The sequence below is a fragment of the Arvicanthis niloticus genome, chromosome 23, assembly GCF_011762505.2.
Source record: "Arvicanthis niloticus isolate mArvNil1 chromosome 23, mArvNil1.pat.X, whole genome shotgun sequence".
NCBI lineage: Eukaryota > Metazoa > Chordata > Mammalia > Rodentia > Muridae > Arvicanthis > Arvicanthis niloticus.
The window spans coordinates 39875111-39895641 of NC_133430.1; the positions used below are offsets into that span (position 1 = coordinate 39875111).

At 43.4% G+C, this 20531-nt stretch overlaps 1 protein-coding gene across 2 annotated transcripts in view; it reads left to right on the forward strand.

Annotated features, from left to right (window-relative positions):
- The first annotated feature begins 448 nt into the window (after positions 1–448).
- The window catches only part of LOC143436649 (coiled-coil domain-containing protein 170-like), a 38224-nt gene continuing 18141 nt past the window's right edge, over positions 449–20531 (forward strand). The window contains exons 1-5 of one of the 2 annotated variants that reach the window (XM_076920903.1): positions 449–544; positions 1841–2195; positions 8191–8319; positions 16600–16856; positions 20282–20417. In XM_076920903.1, coding sequence (XP_076777018.1) covers positions 2058–2195; positions 8191–8319; positions 16600–16856; positions 20282–20417 — 660 coding nt within the window. In that variant the 5' untranslated portion in view covers positions 449–544; positions 1841–2057. The remainder of the gene's footprint in view (positions 545–1840; positions 2196–8190; positions 8320–16599; positions 16857–20281; positions 20418–20531) is intronic. The other variant, XM_076920904.1, reaches the window with a different exon arrangement.

Genomic DNA, 20531 nt, shown 5'->3' on the forward strand with positions numbered 1-20531 from the left:
ACACACACACACACACACACGGAAGAAATCTCTGTTACAAACGTATTTGAGACAAATCATCTTTTCCTTAGAAATAATAAAATCATCATTTCTATCCTCTTAGAGATCAGAAGTTTTATATAAATATAGATATATTATATATACACATATATTATATATGTGTATATATCAGAGTATTCATTTGATCTATCCTAAGAAGTTTACAAAAGCCTCCAAACAGGATTTTCATGTTTGATCGTGTTTGTTCACTTGGGTAGGCTCACTTTCTTAAACATTTTTGTCTGTTTCTTGTTGTTGTTTAATGTTCACTAATATCTGGTGAAAAGTACTTTGTGCTTTTACTTCCCTTTGTTAGGGAAATAACCGCAGTCTAACTACCACCTTAAGATGTCTCTGCCTTCCTTGCTGTCTGTGATGCGTTCACCTAGCAACGGTTTCTGTGACGTGCAAACATTCTACTGGCAAATTGTGCAGGATGCCCACTCACTAGGGGGTCTCCTGGGAATTGATCTTGGATTTGGGATTGTCTCTTGATCGTGTTATGGTAAAAGAAAAATTATGTTTTGTTCTCCCACTAACTGAGCCATAGTAAGCTGTATCTTACGTGTAAGAAAGTAAGACACACAGAGAGCATGAAGGTGGGATTTTCCAGAGTTGTGGAGAGGATGCTGTAACTTTCAACAATGTTACATAGAACTCAGCTTCCATTTAAAAGTTTTTAATTACAGATGTATGCATGTGTACTTACCACAGTAATGCAATGGTGGTCAAAGGACAACTTGCAGGAGATTGTGTGTGTGTGTGTGTGTGTGTGTGTGTGTGTGTGTGTGTGTGTACATACACATAAGTACATATACCATGTGAAGGTCAGAGGACAACTTTCAGTTCTCTCCTACCAGGTGAGTCCTAGGAATCAAAACTCAGGTTTTAGGAGTGTGGTGGCAAGCAGCCTTAACTGGATGGCCTTTTCATTGGCCTTCTTTCTTCTCTTGAACTTACATAAAAGAAGCCCCTAAATGACTGTCAGAGGCCCTGAGTACCCTTCCCTGAGTGGCCTGCTGCTCTGGTGTGTTCTGATCTGCACTCTCGTGCTTGCTTCTTTTCAAATCGGTGTGTGTTTACTTCAGTGTTTGAGAACCTGAGAAGCCAGGGCCTGGAGAGATGGCTCAGTGATGAAGGACGCTTCTCTAAGAGAAGACCCAGCTTTGACTCCTAGCACAAGTATGACTTCACAACCACTGGTCTCCAATTCCAGGAGATACAGCGCCCTCATCTGATCACTGAGGGCTCACGCACATACACAGACTCTTCGGGCACACACGTATAAATATATAAATAAAATAAATATTTAGAAAGAGAGCCTGGAAACACCCAGCCCAGACCCGGACCTCCAATAACAGTAACACACTCCAGGACCTTGGTTTTGACCCTTAACATTGAAAGGAAAGTAATATGGGGTTGCATTTATACTTTCTTCTGGAGCATAAAGAGCTCTGTAAACTATTGTATGCATAGTACCAATTTGCATTTGAATTCTTGTGGTTTGGTTGTTTCTTAAGTGCTATAGTTAACATTTATGACAGGTTGAAAAATTTAAAACCAGAGAAATTTACATGTCATAAAGCTATATATGATTCATATATAGCAAGAACTGATATATATCATATATATATATATAGAGAGAGAGAGAGAGAGAGAGTGTGTGTGTGTTTATATATACACATATATTAGAAATATATCAGTGAATGTATGATATAATGCAAATAAAATATTTTAGGAAAAACATATTCATATATTTCTAATAACACTCCAACAATTTTACATTCTCTTTGAAAACTAGGTCCACGTTGTCTCCAAGAAACAAATTCAGCAGGCACTCCTGAGAGCCTAAATTCTGAGGCCTAAGCACTTAAGACACTCCTAGAACGTACTGGAAGTCTTTGCTGTTGGCGCTGAGAGACCGGAACCTCTCGTCCTGAGCGCTATACAGAAGCTTCCCTTACAGGCACTGTGGGTCACCACTGGTGGCTCTGTTATATGCTTTCTGTGCCTCCAGCATGTCAAGGCCACTCCAGCCTGTAAGTCACTCGGATCCAGGGAGGCTTTCTAATAGCCAAACCAAAGAGGCTTGTGAGGCTAAGCCGCCAGAAGCCAGGCACCTATCGTATCTATCGGCTCGGGAAAATGTCCCAGAGGTGAGTTGGACTCTAATATTTTGTCCTCGATTTCGGAAGTACGATATTGTTTGTGTTCCATTGAGACCTAGTCTAAGAAAAGGAAGGTTCGCCTCTGATGTCCCATTTGCTGGTGTACTTAGCACGTCTTTGCTAGAGAATGGTACAAAAGATAAATTCAGGGGTCTGCTGACAAGAGTTCAGCAGGCACCAGTGTTCCTTTCGAAAGCCGGAGTTTGATTCCTGGGACCTGTGCGGTAGATGGAGACAGGCAAGTCCCGAGAGTTGTTCTCTGACCATCACACAGAAGTTGGGGCACACACTCGATCATACACACAAAAACAAGTGTTAAAAAGGGAGTGAGGGGCCGGGCAGTGGTGGCACACGCCTTTAATCCCAGCACTTTGGAGGCAGAGACAGGCAGATTTCTGAGTTCGAGGCCAGCCTGGTCTACAGAGTGAGTTCCAGGACAGCCAGGACTACACAGAGAAACCCTGTCTCGAAAAAAATAAATAAATAAAAAATAAAAAAATAAAAAAAACAACAACAACAACAAAAAAACCAAAAACAAACAAACAAAAAAAAAAGGGAGTGGGGGCTGGAGAGATGACTCAGTGGTTAAAAGCACTGACTGCTCTTCCAGAGGTCCCGAGTTCAATTCCCAGCAACCACATGGTATCTCACAACCATTTGTACTGGGATCTGATGGCCTTTTCTGGTGTGTCTGAAGAGAGTGCCAGTGTAATCACATATATAAAATACATAAATAAATTTTTTTAAAAAAGAGGCTAAATGATATCCCACTTTTTTTTTGTTTGCTTTTTGAGACATCATCTCACCCTATAGCCCAGGCTAGCCTCACATTTATGTCTCCTTCTACATCAGCCTCCAGAGTTCTAGGATTGCAGGTGTGAGCCACCATACCCAGCTCTTTGATTTTTTTGAGACTGACCTGACACTGTGTAGCCAGGCAAGCCTCACACTTTCTATCCTCCTGCCTCAGTTTCCCTAGTGCTGGGATTACAGATAGGCCATCATACCAGTCCTCTTCCACTTATATTTTTAAAAATTTATCTATTGGTCAGTCTGTCTGTCTATCATCTATCTATCTATCTATCTATCTATCTATCTACCTACCTACATGCATACATACATGCGTACATACATATTGTGTGTGTGCTGAGATCAGAGAACAACCTTCTAGAGTCAGTTCTCCCCTTCAATATATGGGTCCGAGAGCGAGAGCGGACCTCAGGTCTCCAGGCTTAGCAGCTAATGCCTTTCCCTGTTGAGCCAGCTGGTAAACCCTTCCACTGCTGATTTCCCCAGAACAAGAAGACAGAAAACATCGGAATCTAACAAAACCTACAGTAAGTTTGGCTTTGCCCTTTTTGGTAGTTTGATTTATTAGTACCCATTACTCCAGGCAGGAAGAGAGAGCCTCAGCAAAGGGTCTCTGATCTTACTATTTTGTAGATCGGGGAAACCCCACCAGGGAACAGCCATGGTGATTTAGTAGCAATACAGGTGGTCCAACTCCCTCTAGTGCACTATACTACTGCAGGTTTACAGACTTCTTTCATGACCTTAATGGGGGCTTTTCTGGAATTTAAATATCTTCTTGGAGCAATGGATGGCCTCTCCATCGACATCTTAAGAGCAGCAACTCTTTATCTTATTACCACTAAAGCAGTGGTTCTCACCCTTCCTAACAGTGCAACCCTTTAACCCAGCTCCTCATGCTATGATGACCCCAACCATGGAGTTATTTTAGTTGCTACTTTGTAGCTGTGATGTTGTAACTGTTTTTGTTTGTTTGTTTGTTTGTTTGTTTGTTTTTTCGAGACAGGGTTTCTCTGTGTAGCTCTGGCTGTCCTGGAACTCACTCTGTAGACCAGGCTAGCCTCGAACTCAGAAATCCGCCTGCCTCTGCCTCCCAAGTGCTGGATGTCGTAACTGTTATAAATTGTAAATATCTGATATGCAGGATATCAAGGTCATTCTTGGCTACATATGGAGTTTGATGCAAGCCTGGGATACAAGAGACTCTGTTTCAGAAAATATATATATTTGGCCACATTTCTACAAATTTATTACATGTAGTCTGCTTGTTATACCCCATTTCAGCAGGAGAAACACTGACTGCTTGTGTGTGTGTGTGTGTGTGTGTGTGTATGTGTGTGTGTTGTGCTTGTTTTCTTTTTTGCATGCCTTTCTCCTTTTCTATTTGCATAGAAGTTATACAATACATATTATTTTCACAGCTATAAAGCTTTTATTATTGTGGTAGATGTGATCAAAACATTTTATGCATGTATGAAATTCTCAAACAAAGTTTTGTTATATTAACATATATATACACTTAGCATAGTTAACTCAAATCTTTATTAGTTGTTTGAATTCTTTTTAAAAATGATTTATTTATTTATTTTATGTATATAAGCACACCACTGCTCTCTTCAGACACACACCAGAAGAGGGCATCAGACCCCATTGCAGATGGTCGTGAGCCACCATGTGGTTGCTGGAAATTGAACTCAGAACCTCAGGAAGAGCAATCAGAGCTCTTAATCACTGAGCCATCTCTCCAGCCTGTTTGAATTCTTTTGTACTAAACTTTTGTAGTATTTAACTTCTTTTTCTATTCTTAACGTATGTCCCTTTAAAAAAAAAAAAAAAGAAACTTCTGCAGGGCATGATGACACATGCCTTTAATTCCAGCACCTAGGAGGCAGAAGCAGGCAGATCTCTGAGTTGGAGGCTAACCTGATCTACAAAGTGAGTTCCAGGACAATCAAGGCTACATAGAGAAATCCTATCTCAAAAAACGAAACAACCCCCCCCCCAAAAACAAACAAACAAACAAAAAAAAACCAAAGCAAACAAACAAAACACAAAAAATATAGCCAGCCAACCAACCAACAGACTGACAAAAACAGAAATGCAACTTCTGTGTCTAGGGTGGTGGAACCTTTAATCCCAAGAACTGGGGAGGCAGAGGCAGGCAGATCACTGTGAGCTAAAGGTCGGCCTGGTCTACATATGCATTTCAGGACAGTCAGGACTACATAGTGAGACCCCGTCTCTGAATAGATAAATGAATACCAAAAATATTTTTAAAAAAAGAAAACCAACTCTGTATTAGTTGCTTTCCTATTGCTATGCTAAAACACAACAACAGACAGTAACTTATGAAAGAGTTTAGCTCAGTTTATGATTCTAGAGAGTACGAGTCTGTCATGGGGGTGGGGCGGGGAGTAATGGCAGCTAGCTCGCAGGTGTGATGTCAGGAGCAGGAAGCTGAGGGATGACTTCTCAGCACAAGCGAGGAGCAGAGATCCCACTGGAAGTGGCAAGAGGCTTTAAACTCACAAAACCTTCACACAGTGATGTTCCTCTTCCAGGCCCACTCTCAGTAACCAACTGGGGAACCTAATGGGGTCAGAGGAGCATTCCTTGTTCAAGCTACCACACTGCTTTTCTGGTGTGTGTAATTAACATAATTTAATTCAGTATGATATTCTAGATGACAGTTCTGGTGTTCCATTAGGAAACACTTATTTTATGCACTATTGTAAATTTGAAAGCATGTTTCCAGCTAAAGTATGAACAACATGAACGGTCTCTACTTTATCTGCTACCCCAACTGCCGAGATAAGAGAATGTGGGAGGCTGGAGAGAGAGTTCACTTGGTAAACTGCTTATATCGTAAACAGGAGGACCTGAGATCAATTTCTGGCATCCGCAAGAAACCCACGGGCGCAGCAAATGTGCCCGTAATTCTAGCTCTATAGAAGCAGACACAGGTAAATCACTACTAGAAAAGCAAAGAGCCAGTGAGAGACATCTCAAAATAACAAGGTGGATAGCACCTAAGGAAACACACACACACACACACACACACACACTCACACAACAGACACCATACACAGATTAACATATACTCAGACACATATACGCATACAACAACCACACACACACACTCACACAACAGACATCATACACAGATTAACATACACTCAGACATATACACACATACAACAACCACACACACACACTCACACAACAGACATCATACACAGATTAACATACACTCAGACATATACACACATACAACAACCACACACACACACTACATACACACCTCCACACCACACACACACACTCATACACACTCACACAACAAACACCATACACATACTGACTACACATATTAACATACACCAACCACACACTCACACACACATACTACATACACACCTCCACACCACATACACTCACACACACTCACACAACAAACACCATACACACCAACTACACACATTAACATTCACTCAGACACACACTCAGACACCAACCACACACACTAACACACACTACATACATACCTCCACAACACACACACACACCAAAAAGAGAAAAAGGAAAGGAAAATATGAAAATATACGCCATGAATGCTTATCCTTCTACCTCTGCCTCCTGAGTGCTGGGATCACAGGAGTATGCCACCGTGCCTGGTTTTCCAATAGCTACCTTTTTATTTCCTTTTCTTTTTAGAAACTGCTTCCTTTTTTAAGGAAAAAATGAGTTTATTTTACATATAAGTATGTGTGTGTGGTTTGTGCATATGAGTATAGGTGCTCTCAGAGGCCAAAAGAGGAAGTCAAATCTCTTGGGCTAGAATTACAGGTGGTTGTGAACCACCCAACTTTATGTCCTCGGGAAGAGCAGCAAGTGCTTTTAACATCTCTCTAGCCCCTAGAAACTTTCTCTTTCTTTTTAGATTTATCTCATGCACATGATTGTTCTGCCTTCATGCGTGTATCTGCACCACGTGCATGCCTGGTGCCCTGGGAGGTCAGAAGAGGACATTTGATCGCCTGGAACTGGAGTTACAGATGGTTATGAGTCACTATGCGGGTGCTGGGCATTGAACCCAGGTCTTCTGCAAGTGCTCCATTGTTCCGCGCGCCTCTTGTGTCCCCTTCGCCTGCGAAAAAGGACACTGATCGGGTATTACTACAAACAAGGCTTTACTTGTAACAGCAGAAGCGGAAAAACGCGGAAGGGCCAAAGACAGGAAGAGGCACAGCTTAAATACACCCTAGAGTGACGTATTCACTTCTGATTGGCTGTTCACTCATCACCCAATATTACGCCTCGGGATTGGCCAGTGACTTTGGCGCGCTTTCTGCCTTTGCACCTGTGCAGTTAATTGTTTACTAATGGAGAGGACACGATGTCCGCGCCATCTTGGAATGGCAAATATATCACCGCTGACCACGGCTTCCTACACTCCATGTGCTCTAAACTGTTGAGTCATCTCTCCAGAACCTACTTTTAAAATCCTTACTGTGCATGCATTTGGGTGGATATTCGTACATTTGTGTGCATGTGTGAACGGGCTTGCAGGTTACAAGAGTGTGTCGAGTGCCCCCCACCCTCATCCCTACTCTAGTCCTCTGAGGCAGGGTCACTCCCTGAACTTGGAGCTTATAGGTTTTTTTCTGTCTAGACTGGCAGTCACCAAGCCTCACAAATCCTCCTGTCTCCACCCTGGCCTGCCCAGTGCAGTCTACAGGCCTGCTCAGGACCATGATTTGCTTTTTATAGGGGTGCTAGAGTCTGAACTCTTGATCTCATGCTTGCCCACTTAGCCATGCCCCCTGCCCTCTCTAGAGTTGTTAGATACACATGGAACTGTCACCAGACGTTCTGTGTATGTTGTCTCGATTCCTGTACTCTGAGATCACAACACACAATTCAGATGGGCTGCATTTGCCTCCTGCTAGTAGAAACTTTTGACAGGTAAGTATTCGGTTTAGGAGCAGATAGAGCAGGTCAGGGGGTTCTTGCTGTCTTCCTGGAAACTGGTTTGCTAGGATGATACCTCAGAATAAATATCTTAAAGCTGAGTCCTGTTTGCAACTACTTATTGTAAGTGTTTGTGTGGTTTTGTGGGTTTTGACCCACAGGGCACATATTTAGTTAATTAACTGGCCATTTCTCTTTATAGGCTTGTTTTGATCCACCTCTTAAAGTGGATCCTATCAGGAACCCAATCATACACAGCAAAAAGGCTGTTGACCCAGTCCATCCTGACCTTGCCAGCTTGTCGGTGAAAAACAAGACTCTTTTAGCTGAGGTATACGGCTTACAGAAATGAAAGTGGGAATTATGTCTTCTGAAAGGTCAGGAGAGAGAGAGTTCTGCTAATGGCTCGAGGTGTTATCTTAACCTGGTTTTGTCCCTGCCCCACACCAAACTGTCTCTTTACTGAGGAGCACAATTTAGAGCCATGTCCACCTTTAACCCTCCCACTGAAGATGGTGCCTTGTCCAGTGCTTTTGGAAGTCAGAATATTGCTAACGCAATACCATGCTCAAAATTTATGACCTGGGCCAGAGAGACGGCTTAGTAGTTCAGAGCATTGACTGTGGCTTCCAGAGGACCCCGGTTTAGTTCCTAACACCCACCTGGTAGCTCTGTAACTCTAGTTCCAGAGGATCTGATGCCTTGTTCTGGTCTCTGCAGGCATCAGACACATATGCATAAAATTTTTTAAAAAGTTAAAATAAATAAAAATTGTGGCATAATAATAAATAACTGTAAGCATCTCTCTCTCTCTCTCTCTCTCTCTCTCTCTCTCTCTCTCTCTCTCTGTGTGTGTGTGTAAGAGAGAGAGAGAGAGAGAGAGAGAGAGAGAGAGATCAGCCTGCCTCTGCCTCCTTGTCCAAAATATCTTTAATGAAAGAATGAGTTCAGCCGGGCGGTGGTGGTGCACACCTTTAATCCCAGCATTTGGGAGGCAGAGGCAGGCGGATTTCTGAGTTCGAGGCCAGCCTGGTCTACAGAGTGAGTTCCAGGACAGCCAGGGCTATACAGAGAAACTCTGTCTCAAAAAAACAAAAAAACAAAACAAACAAACAAACAAACAAAAAAGAATGAGTTCCTATTTTTAATACCTCACCAGATAGCAAATACCCACTAATCTTACTTAATGCTTGCTAATGTCTGAATGCTTACACAACCCACATTTGTAGGATGTGCCTTGACTTTTATTCCCTGTGATAAAGCCTGGGGAGAGCTTGTGGGGATTCTCTAATTGACCCCAAACTATCCTCAGGCTCTGTTGACAGTGACAGCCTTTTAGAGATCATGGCTGGAGGCTCACTGGTCTTTGTTATTGTGAAGGGCACTGCACTGTAGCTGCTTCAGTCTGCTCTGCCTCTCTATGGTTACCTGCAAGTAGAATCCTCCGAATGCTTACCAACAGGGGCCAACCATGGGCAAGCAGCTCTCCCTGTGGCTGCATTTGCTTCCTAAGGTAAATATAGTGAAGTATCAGGCTGGGTGTTTAAACAGCGGTGTTTTCCAGTGGTCATAGCAGCTGAAGTATGGGACAGGTATCAGCAGGGGTGGTTCCTCCTGAGATGCTTCTTCTTGGGCTGTAGATGGTGATCTTCTCCTGGAATCCCTCCACCCCCCAGCATCTGTGTTCAAGCTCCCTTCTTCCCTCTTCCTTATTTCCCTTCATCTCCTTCCTTTCTGAAGATTTGTTTTATTTATATTTATGTGTGTATGTGTGTCTTTGTATGTGACTGTGAACATGTGGGAAGTGACCCCAGGGCACCGGGAGACATGAGATCTCCTGGCACTGAAGTTACAAGTGACTGCGAGCTACCTGATGTGGATGCTGGAGACTGAACACCAAAAGCAGCAAGGGCTCTTAATTGCGCTGTCATCTGTTCTGGCGGTGAATGCTGGAGGGAGAAGGTCTTCTCAGAGGATTTCAGCGTCACAGCCTTCTCAGATACCACTCAATGAAGCAGCGCTTAAAAACAAAGTTCAACAAAACAGCTTACGTGCATACACTTTATTCAGGGTGAATCAAGGGATATATACACATACACATGAACCCTGGAAAGTGGGAAGGGGTTCTTCTTAGGGTAAAGTTCCACTGGCTGAGGTTTAAAGCTCTGGGGGTACCTCATTTGCATGGAGAGGCATTCCAGGAAGCTGAACTTGTAATTTTGCCAAAGATTATGTGACATTGCTCAGTAAAAAATTGAAGTGGAGCTCCCCAGATCAGGCAGAGAAGAGGAAGCCTCACTAAGAAAAGGGAGTCCTCTGTTTTGCACCAAGCTAAAGAAAGCTGTCCCGACAAGGTAGATTACAACCTTAATATCCAGGTGCAACATACAGGTACACACACACACCACCACCACCACCACCACCACACCACCACCACCACACCACCACCACACCACCACCACACCACCACACCACACCACCACCACTACCACCACACAACCACCACACCACCACGCCACCACACCACTACACCACCACCACCACCACCACCACCACCACACCACCACCACCACACCACCACACCACCACCATCACCACCACACCACCACACCACCACCATCACCACCACACCACCACCACCACCACTACCACCACCACCACCATCACCACCACACCACCACCACTACCACCACCACCACCATCACCACCACCACACCACCACCACCACCACCACCACCACACCACCACCACCACCACACCACCACACCACCACCACCACCCAAATAAATATAATTTTAAAAATGAAAAAGCTCAAGCCAGGCATGGTTGCACTCTCCTGGAGAGCGCATTGCTCAGGGGCCTGAATAAATAAGATCCTGAGTTTAAGATCAGCCTGGACTGCCTAATGAGACCTTGTCTCAAAAAATAGAGATTTAGTGACAGTTATTATTACATGGTATCCTCCTATTCATGTTATTAAAGGAAGTTTAGCAACTGCAGCCAGATACCTGAGTCCCGGCATGAGCCCTTCCTTGCTTCCCAGGCAACCTACCATTTAGTCCCACAGAGACCCAGTTGTCTCGGTAAGGCAGCTTTTCTCTACACAGCATGCACTTCAATTTTTTTTTGTTATAATTAAACTTATCTCTTTGTGTAACATGCAAAAATAATTGCAATGTGTTTCTGCCCTATAATGGAGAAACAGGTGCAAGAGAGCTATATTTGGGTAAGGCCAGATAGAGAAAGAATAGATATGAGCCTGTTCAGTTGGCGGTTGTGTGGACTAGTTTAGGAAACACGGTATTGAGATAAAACTCTTGCCTAGGCGGGCTGCAGGAATAATGGGTTAAGAAGTCACGGGTAACACATAAAGTTGAGTATTGTAAGTTGAATACAAATTCAGTGCATTTAAAGATTTATCTTTATTTTATCTGTATGGGTGTTTGAATGCATGTATACATGGTTGAAAGAGGATGTCAGATCCTGTGGAACTGCAGTTACAAAATGTTATAGACCACCATGTGGGTGCTGGGTGCTAGAAATAGAACTTGGATCTTTTGCAAGATTAGTGGGTGCTTTTATTTATTTTTAAGATTTATTATACATATGTTGGGGTCCACACTAGCCCCACGTTGGGGCGGCCAAAAAACGTCACAGCCCAGGCAAAATGTTGAGGCCCAGGCCGACCCACATTTGGGTGGCCACTGTATCCCGGCCCAAGCTGCCACTCCGGTCTGCGGGTCAGGGTTCAGCAAAAGCGAGGGTGAGGGTAGACTGGAAGAATGAAGACCAGACAGGGTGTGATTCAATCCCGTTTATTCTTCAGTCTCTCTTCCTCTAAGTGTCTCCTTCTCTGTCTCCTCTGTCTGCTGTGTCTGATTCTGTCTGGAGCCAAGTGTCTTCTACCTAATGTCTGCTGTGTCTGATTCTCTGATCTCAGTCTGATTCTGATCTGTTCTGTCTCTGCCTTTTATATGTCTCACTTTTAAGCCACGCCTCTAAGTTACACCTTTAATCATGCCCTTAGGTCTTGTCTCTAACTCTGATCTCTATACTTCTAGGTCATACTCTTAAGTCACACACCTTTAATCTCACACACCTTTAATCTCAAGGTATCTAAACCAATATTATCGGAGTGTTCTCAGCTGTTGTAGGCTATTGTTTTTTTGTTTGTTTGTTTTTTTCGAGACAGGGTTTCTCTGTGTAGCCCTGGCTGTCCTGGAACTCACTCTGTAGACCAGGCTGGCCTCGAACTCAGAAATCCACCTGTCTCTGCCTCCCAAGTGCTGGGATTAAAGGCGTGTGCCACCACCGCCCGGCCTGTTGTAGGCTATTGTAATCCAAGTCTCATGTCAGGGTATATGGCTCAAGATGGCTGCAAAGCTGATAGCCGCTTTCTGCTAAAAGTCGGCCCCCAACATACATATATATACACAACATATATATGTATATATGTATACTGTATATACACATATGCATATATGTGTATATATGTACACATACACGTGTATATACACATGTATACACACATATGTGTATATATGTATACTGTATATATGTATATAACACTGTAGCTGTCTTTAGACACACTAGAAGAGTGTTGGGGTCCAGCCTTGACACAGGATCGGAGTTCTCAGCTGGAAGCAGGGATATCTGGAAGGTGCATAATAAACAGACACAGACTACTTTTTAGGTACAAACTAACAGGCAATTTTTCAAGGCTTAACGATTCTCTCTCTCTCTCTCTCTCTCTCTCTCTCTTTCTCTCTCTCTCTCTTGTTCTGGCTCTCTTCTCTTTCTCCCTTGCTTGCAGCTTGAGGCTGCATGCACTCTGCTTTTCTCCTGTGTGCTTTTCTTTTCTCAAACTCCCACACTCCTATATACCTCTGTGTGTTCCCCTGTCACTCTCATACACACACTGTTCACACACACCACACACACACATGCACTCTCTTTTCACTCACATACACTCTCCTCACACTCTCTTCACTCACTCCACACTCACCTCACACACACCTCACACACACCTTATGTGTACTCACTCTCACCTCACCCACCACATTCTCTCTCGCCTTTTTCTTGCCCCAGTCTTTTATTGATACTCCAAAAGCAGGTAGAAAAAAAAAGACATTGTATAATCATTGCAAATTAAATTAAAAAGAATTACCACATCCCACAAAAAATCAAGAATTACAATCGTTCCCCAAAGTTTCAAGCTTCTCCTATTTCCAGACCTGTGGCAAACGTATCATTATTTGAACTTTAACCTTTGACTTATTATACTTCAGAGCTCAGAGCTCCGGGGTCAGCTGCTTGTGTTTTCCTGTGAAGCTTTAATGATAAGTGACGTGGGCAAAGCTGCCAGGCAGGGGCCAGAAAGAATCACGTTAACCCTTAACTCAGTAGTTCCGCTAGCTTTCTGCTTCTGCACATTGCACACAATGACTCTTCTAAGAGTCCCGGTGTTTTGACTCAGTTTTACTAATATACAATTTTATTTATTCTATACTTGCTTATCCAGGAACTGCTGTCAAATGTTGTGCAAAACTTATTTCATAACTTCAATAACTTTTTCCTTTCTCAGGGTCCCAATGTTGGCTCTATTTAATTTTCTAATAATTTCTTCAAACTTTCTTTGCAAGTCAAGCATTAATCTGGAACTACCATTGTGCAGTTATTACATTGTTTCCAAGATGAGAACACACAGCACACACCTGGGCCATTAGGACTGTGCTGTGCCTCAATTTTTAATTGTTTAAGAATCATTACATCAAGGAACATCTAGTTTCACAGAATTCCAGAGCAGAAACAGAAGGGAATAGGAAAGTCAGATATAATAGAATAATTATATACACCAAGGCAACTGAAAAACAGTCATGCACAAATGAAATCTATACAGCCATTGTCCAGGGCTAAGGTTAGGAGAAATGGGAACAAGTGTTTTTCACAAAGAGCTGCCACAGGCTACTGAGATGTCTCCACCCTGGCCTACTGCAGACAGTCCCTTATTTCAGATGGTGGGTCCCCTGGAGGGATGTGTCTCCTGCGTCTTTTTACAAGGAGCTGCTGCAGGCTTCTGAGATGTCTCCATTCTGGCCCCACTGTGGGCAGTCCCTGTCATGGTATGCTGTCCCCAACAGAAGAGTGCATTAGATCCCATTACAGATGGGTTGCTGGGAATTGAATTCAGGACCTCTGGAAGAGCAGACAGTGCTCTTAACTGCTAAGTCATCTCTCCAGCCACTAGGGGGTGCTTCTAACCTGTGCCAGAGGACTTCCTAAGGAAGGGAGGTGATTATACTGAGTGACATCCCTATCCTCACACAATCTTTCAGCCCCTTAGGACTGTCTGTCAGAAAGACCCCAGCTGCCCACTGCAGTACCAGAGTGCAGCATAAGGCAGCAAGGAAGTGGTTCTGGGCCCTTGTGGTGCAGGGGGTCCCAGGCTTTTCCTCACATGTCTACTTCAGTGGCGTTCCCCTGGAGTTATAAGGAAATCATTGTTGAGTCTAGCGCTTGCTCTTCATTTTACCTCCATAAGCTTGGTGTTCTACACAAGCTCAGGGTCAGCGCTTAGTATGAAACCCTGCCACAGACTGTGACTGGACGAGGTGCACATTCTTCTAGGTACATTTCCAAATGTACCTAGATGTCTAGATGTGAAACTTCACAGAATGCTTAAGCACCCACTGTAGATCTGAAATAAAGCATGTATTTTATTTACTGGCAAACAGAGATGTTGTGTAAGCACCCCTACCCCTGTGGCTTGGCTCTGCAACCCTGACTAGAAATGAAGACATGACTGACACCACTCAGACATGTTTGTACAGAAAAGCGGGAGTCAGGAGGTTGTGCATGTGCTATGGAGCCTCACTTACTATCACAACAATCTGAGACCTCAGTGTGTTTTTTAGGTACAGCACTGAGGAGGAGTTAGCTGGTCTCTAGCGGTATCTGTAGAGGCGTGGCCTCTCAGGCAGTAACCATCCAGAAAGACAAAGCTGCAGTTGCTTCATAAAGCGCTGTGGCAGTGATCCCTCTCACATGCTTGCTGGAGGTCTGACCAGCTAGGGCTGGTGTATATCCATGGCCGCATGAGTGTGAGCCAGTGGCTATTTACTGGGGTCATAGCCTGACCTGTCCTGGGAGAAAGGAGAGATGCTGGAGGAGTCAGCCTGGTGTCTAACACCACTAAGACTGTGCTGTGTGTGTCTTCTGGGTTGCCTGTGACTCTGGGCTCTGGTGTGGTGAGCTCCTTAGCCCTCAGAAGACGAGTCAGCAGCATGTACCATGCTGTGTCAGGCTGATGCACCTCAGAGAAAGAGCCCTGAAAACAGGCAGGTAGATACATTCCAGCGTAGACGTTTGAACGGGTGAAATGGATGTTTGGAACTAAAATGGGACGCACCTGAATTTCAACCCCTGAGATTGGTGATTGATGTGTAAAAGTTGTTAAACACTTTCAGTTCTAAGTACAGGCTTAAAACTGTCGCTGTGACTCTATTGTTTATTAATAATGATAATTGATATAATTATTATATAATGCCTATTATTGATAATAATGGTAATTATATAATAATTATTATATAATAACTATTATTATTATCATTATTGACAGGCTTTCACTATGTAGCCCTGGCTGGCCTTAAGCACCCTCATTTTCCTGCAGGCATGAGCCAACGCATCCCACTGCTCTCCCCCACCGCCCTCTGCTGTTTTTTGCTTCCTCTTCCTCCAGCAAGCCATCTTTCTTGCTTCCCTTTATAACGTTATGATCTTTTCTCCCCTCTATCAGTCTTTTAAAAACACTTTTGAACTTCATTTTACCTGCAGGTATATCTGTGCACCACATGCCAATCTGGTGCCCACGAAGGTCAGAAGAGGGTGTGAGGAACTGCAGTTAGAGATGGTTGTGAGGTAGCATGTGGGTGCTTGGCACTGAACCTGGGTTCTCCAGAAGTATAATCAGTTCTTTTCACTACCAAGGCATCTCTCTCCTTTATCACACAGCCAGCCCCCTCACCTTTTGTTTGAGACAGTCTTTTTGCCTAGCTCTGGTTGTCCTGGAACTCACTATGTAGACCAGACTGGCTGATGATTCCACAGAGATCCTCCTGCCTCTGTCTCCCGAGTGCTGGGGTTAAAAGCAGGTGCCGCTACCCCCAGCTCCAGTTAGCCATTTAAATCTTTACTCTTCCTTTGGACTCTCTCCCTCTTATGTTTCCCGCCAGCACAAATAAGATCAGGAACTAACACAGACCTGTGAACACTGCCTGTGTGGGAGCTACACACCAGAAAGCCAGCCGTCTAAGGCTGTAGCATTGCTCCTTCTGTGGCAGAAATCCCCAAATCCATTTTTCCTGCAATTTAATAGTTATGGGAGTACTAAAGACTCACACAGTTTTAATGTTGATAAACTGTTTCAAGCATATTGTGCCATTGTGTTTTATTTTAAAGGACTTTTAAACATTAAGACACACTGATAAGGAATAGATTTGAAAGGCTTCATTTTGTTCTCTAGCGATGTGTAATTTATATTCACAGTGACTTAACATCAAGACATTTAAAGCAAGGAGTTACGTTAAGTAATATGTTCTCCCCTACTCCTTAGATGAGAAATCTTCAAAGCAAGCTCTGCATGAAAGAGTCGTCTTTGCAAGAGATGAAGACTGAGTTAGAGAGTTACAAAGAAACTAATGCCCAGCAGGCGCTACAGATAATGTCCCTGAGAGATGACATCAAGAACCTTCAGGACCTTATTGATTCTCTAATGAAGATTAAGATTTTGAAAAACACAAAATCTCAGAATTTTGGAAGACACAACCAGGATCTAACTGAGCGAGTTATAGACCTAGAGAACCGTCTAAGGTAGTGATATATATATATGTGTATGTGTATGTGTATATATATATATATATATATATATATATATATATATATATATATAAAATCTTTTTGTCATGTATTTTCAAATTGTATATAAGCCCATATTCCTGATCAGATAATTTTATAGAATTTCACTTAATACCTGATACTTTGGGAGTGTGCTGGTTAGATTTGTTTGTTTGTTTGTTTTTTTTTTTCTTTTATTTTCTCTCAATTTGACACAAGTGAAGATAGTTTGGGAAGAACCTCAAATGAGAAAACACCTCCGTCAGCCTGGGCTGTAGGCAGCCTGTGGGGGCATTTTTCTTGATTGATGATTGCTATGGGACAGCACAGGGTCCTGGGTTCTATAAGAAAGCAGGCTGAGCAAGCCATGGGGAACAAGCCAGTAAGCAACATCCCTTCATGCCCTCGGTTTCTGCCTCCAGGTTCCTATCTTGAATTCATTCCTGCCCTGGCTCGCCTCATCGAAAAACTGTGACCTATATGCTAAAGAAACCGTTCCCTTCCCAGGTTAATTTTGGTCAGGTTTTTATCACAGCAACAGAAACCAAACTAAGGCAGAAGGTGAGGGTATGTCTCTGTTGGTAAAGTGTCTGCCTTAACAGCACGAGCCCCTGAAATTTACTCCCCTGCACCAACTCAAACTGTTGAGGGTGGTGGTGTGCGCGTGTGTTTAGCACAGCGATGCTGAGCCAGATGGATTCCTGGGGGGCTTGCTGGCTGGCCCCGAAAACCTGACCTTGTTGAAGATTCTTGGGTCTCAGTGAGAGAACCTGTCTCAACAGAAAGAGATGGAGGGCTTTCGAAGAATGCTATTGTAGGCTGACCTCTGTGTGTTCATGTACACACACCACCGACATCCCCCCCCCCTTTTTCCTAAGCAGTATGATAGCCACCTTAAAGCATAGACACTCTAGTGGTTAGCCAACCATCAGCACCATCTAGTTTTAGAACACTTCCATCACCTCCAATGGAGATTCCGCACCCAGGGAAGCTGTGCTTCTCCGGCAACTGGAAACTACTGATCATCTACTCCCCATAGATGTTCCAATTCTAGACATTCAGTGTGAGTATAACATAAAACATGTGACCTCTTGATTTCTTTTACTTTCCCTTCCCACGGAAAGGATAATATAAACCCCGTTTGTCCCTATTGACGGATCCCACTTGTCTCTATTTTGAGGACCAGGCCTGATTTGAAAAGAGGCCATAATGTACCAGCTTCAGGAATAGACCATAAGTCCCAGACACTAGATCGTAAGCTCTAGGAACAGACCGTAATATCCAGAACAAGCTCATAAAACCCTCTCCCAAAGAACAGCCTGAGAATAACCACAAAATTGGGAAGTATCTTATCTCAGAATGGGATAAGATTTGCTCTGGGCAGCCCTATTTTATCCTGTGGTTGAACATTCATGACATAGGAATGTAGCCTGTGACCGCCTAGCACCCACCCATGGAACTTTCCCCTGGTTCCCTATAAGAAGACCTTCGTGCCTTTATCTGGGGTCGCCATTTCAAAGAATGGTTGACCCCCATATGCTGGTTGTTTCTGCAGAATAAATGCTCTTTGTTTTTGCATACTATGTGAGTCTGGAGTTTTCCTTCAGCAAGTTTTGGATCCTTACAACACAATGTTCTCAGGGTTCCCCTGGACTGTAGCATTAATCTTAGCTCCTCTTACACTGAGCTATGTCTTGGGCATCATGTGCTGTTTAGCCATTTATTTATTGAAGAACATATGGGTTAGTTCTGGGGAGGGGGGCTTTCTGCTTGATGACTTACCCTGCTATAAACATCCTGGTACAGACGTCTATATAACCCTCCCCCTCAGGTATTGTTGGACTAGATAGCAGCTGTTTAAATCTTTGAGGTTACTTGCCTTGTTTGTTTGTGTTGAGATGGGATCTCATTATAGTTCAAGTTGGCCTCACATTCTCTGTCTCCTGGGGTTTGGATTTGTACTGTAAGTCTCCTGCCTCCTGCATGCTGGGATTACATGTATCCACACCCAGCTTCTTTGAATTTTTTTTTAAGGCATTTCCAGACTGCTTTCCAACAGAGGCAGCTGCACCTTTTACATCCTCAAGCAGAGGTAGGTTAGGGTCACAGTGTACTCACATTCTTATTAAGATGAGGAAGTTGGATCTCCTGGAGCCAGAGTTATGGGTGATTGTGAGCCACCCAATGTGGGTGCTGGGAACTGAACCCCATCCTCTGCAAGAGCATTAAGTATAGCCACTGAGCTTCCTCTCAAACTCCGTGGCCCCTTCCCCATTTTATATAGGATCTCACTAGGTAGCCTTGGCTAGCCTGGAAGTTGCTATGTAGACTAGGCTGGTCTTGAAGTTAACAGAGGTCCATCAGCCCATCTTTCATTTTTTTTTTTTTTTTTTTTGTTTTTTTGTTTTTTGTTTTTGTTTTTTGTTTTTTTGGGTTTTTTTTTTTTTTTGTCAACTTGACAGAAACCTAGATGTATCTGGGAAGAAGCAATCTTAATTGAGAAAATACCTCCTTCAGATAGGTCTGTAGGCAAGTCTGTGAGACATTTTCTTAATTGACGGTTGGTGTGGGAGGGCCCAGCCCATATGGGTGGTGCCACACCCCTGGGCCACTGGTCTTGGGGGTCTATAAGAAAGCAAACTGAGCAAGCCATGGAGAGCAAGCCAGTAAGCTGCACTCCTCCAGGGCCTCTGCTTCAAGCCGTCTCTAGGTTCCTACCTTGGTTCCTCCCTGCCTTGTCTTGATGATGCCCTCTGACATGGAAATGTAAGCCAGAAAATCCGTTTCTTCCAAATCTTTTTTGGTTGTAGCCTTTAACACTGCAATGGAAGAGAAATGAGAGATGTTCTCTTCTGACATTTATTATTTCTGTAGGAAAGCAAGCCAACTGACTTCCTGCTCTTTAGCGCTAACTCGAGCCTCTCCTCTTGTTTTTAATTGGTATAGACTTGGCTGTGCTGTGGCTGTATAGTCATCCTGTTTCAGAGCTGCAAACCTTCTTGGATTTTCAATTAATATCTTTGATTTTTATTAGAAATCTAGGGTTATTTTTTCTGATATTGTTTCTGTATCATCCTGTCTCTTGTCTTACAGTGCTGCTCAAGTTATAGGTTTGTTAGATTTTTTTTTTATTTAATTCGGTTATTTAATGTATTTTAAATGTGAAATTAAAAAAAATAGAGCTGGGCGTGGATGGTGCACAGCTTTGATCCCAGTATTTGGGAGAAAGAGGCAGGCAGATCTTTTGGCGTTCAAGGCCATCCAGATCTACAAGATAACTTGATGATGACATTCAAGTGTGTTATACAGAGAAACCATGTCTCAAAAAAAATTATTTTAGTCCTATTAAAAATTGGTTGAGCTGGTTTCATTACATTGTTGACCACTGCTGTCCTACACAGAGAACACCTGCTGCGAAGAGAACTGGCCGAGCGAAAGGCGGAGCTTCTGGAGAAAAGGCGGTCCTGCCCCAGCAGGTTCTCTCCCCATAAGAATCTGAAAGGACCGGAAGATTCCTTGGATATTTTCCCAGTGAAGGTGAGAGTCAGTTTTGACTCTTTCCCAAGGAGAAAAGGGTTCATATTTGGTAGGATGGCAGTCCTCTTGTGAATGGAAGATCCAAAGAAGCATGGTGGACCGGATGACATCGGT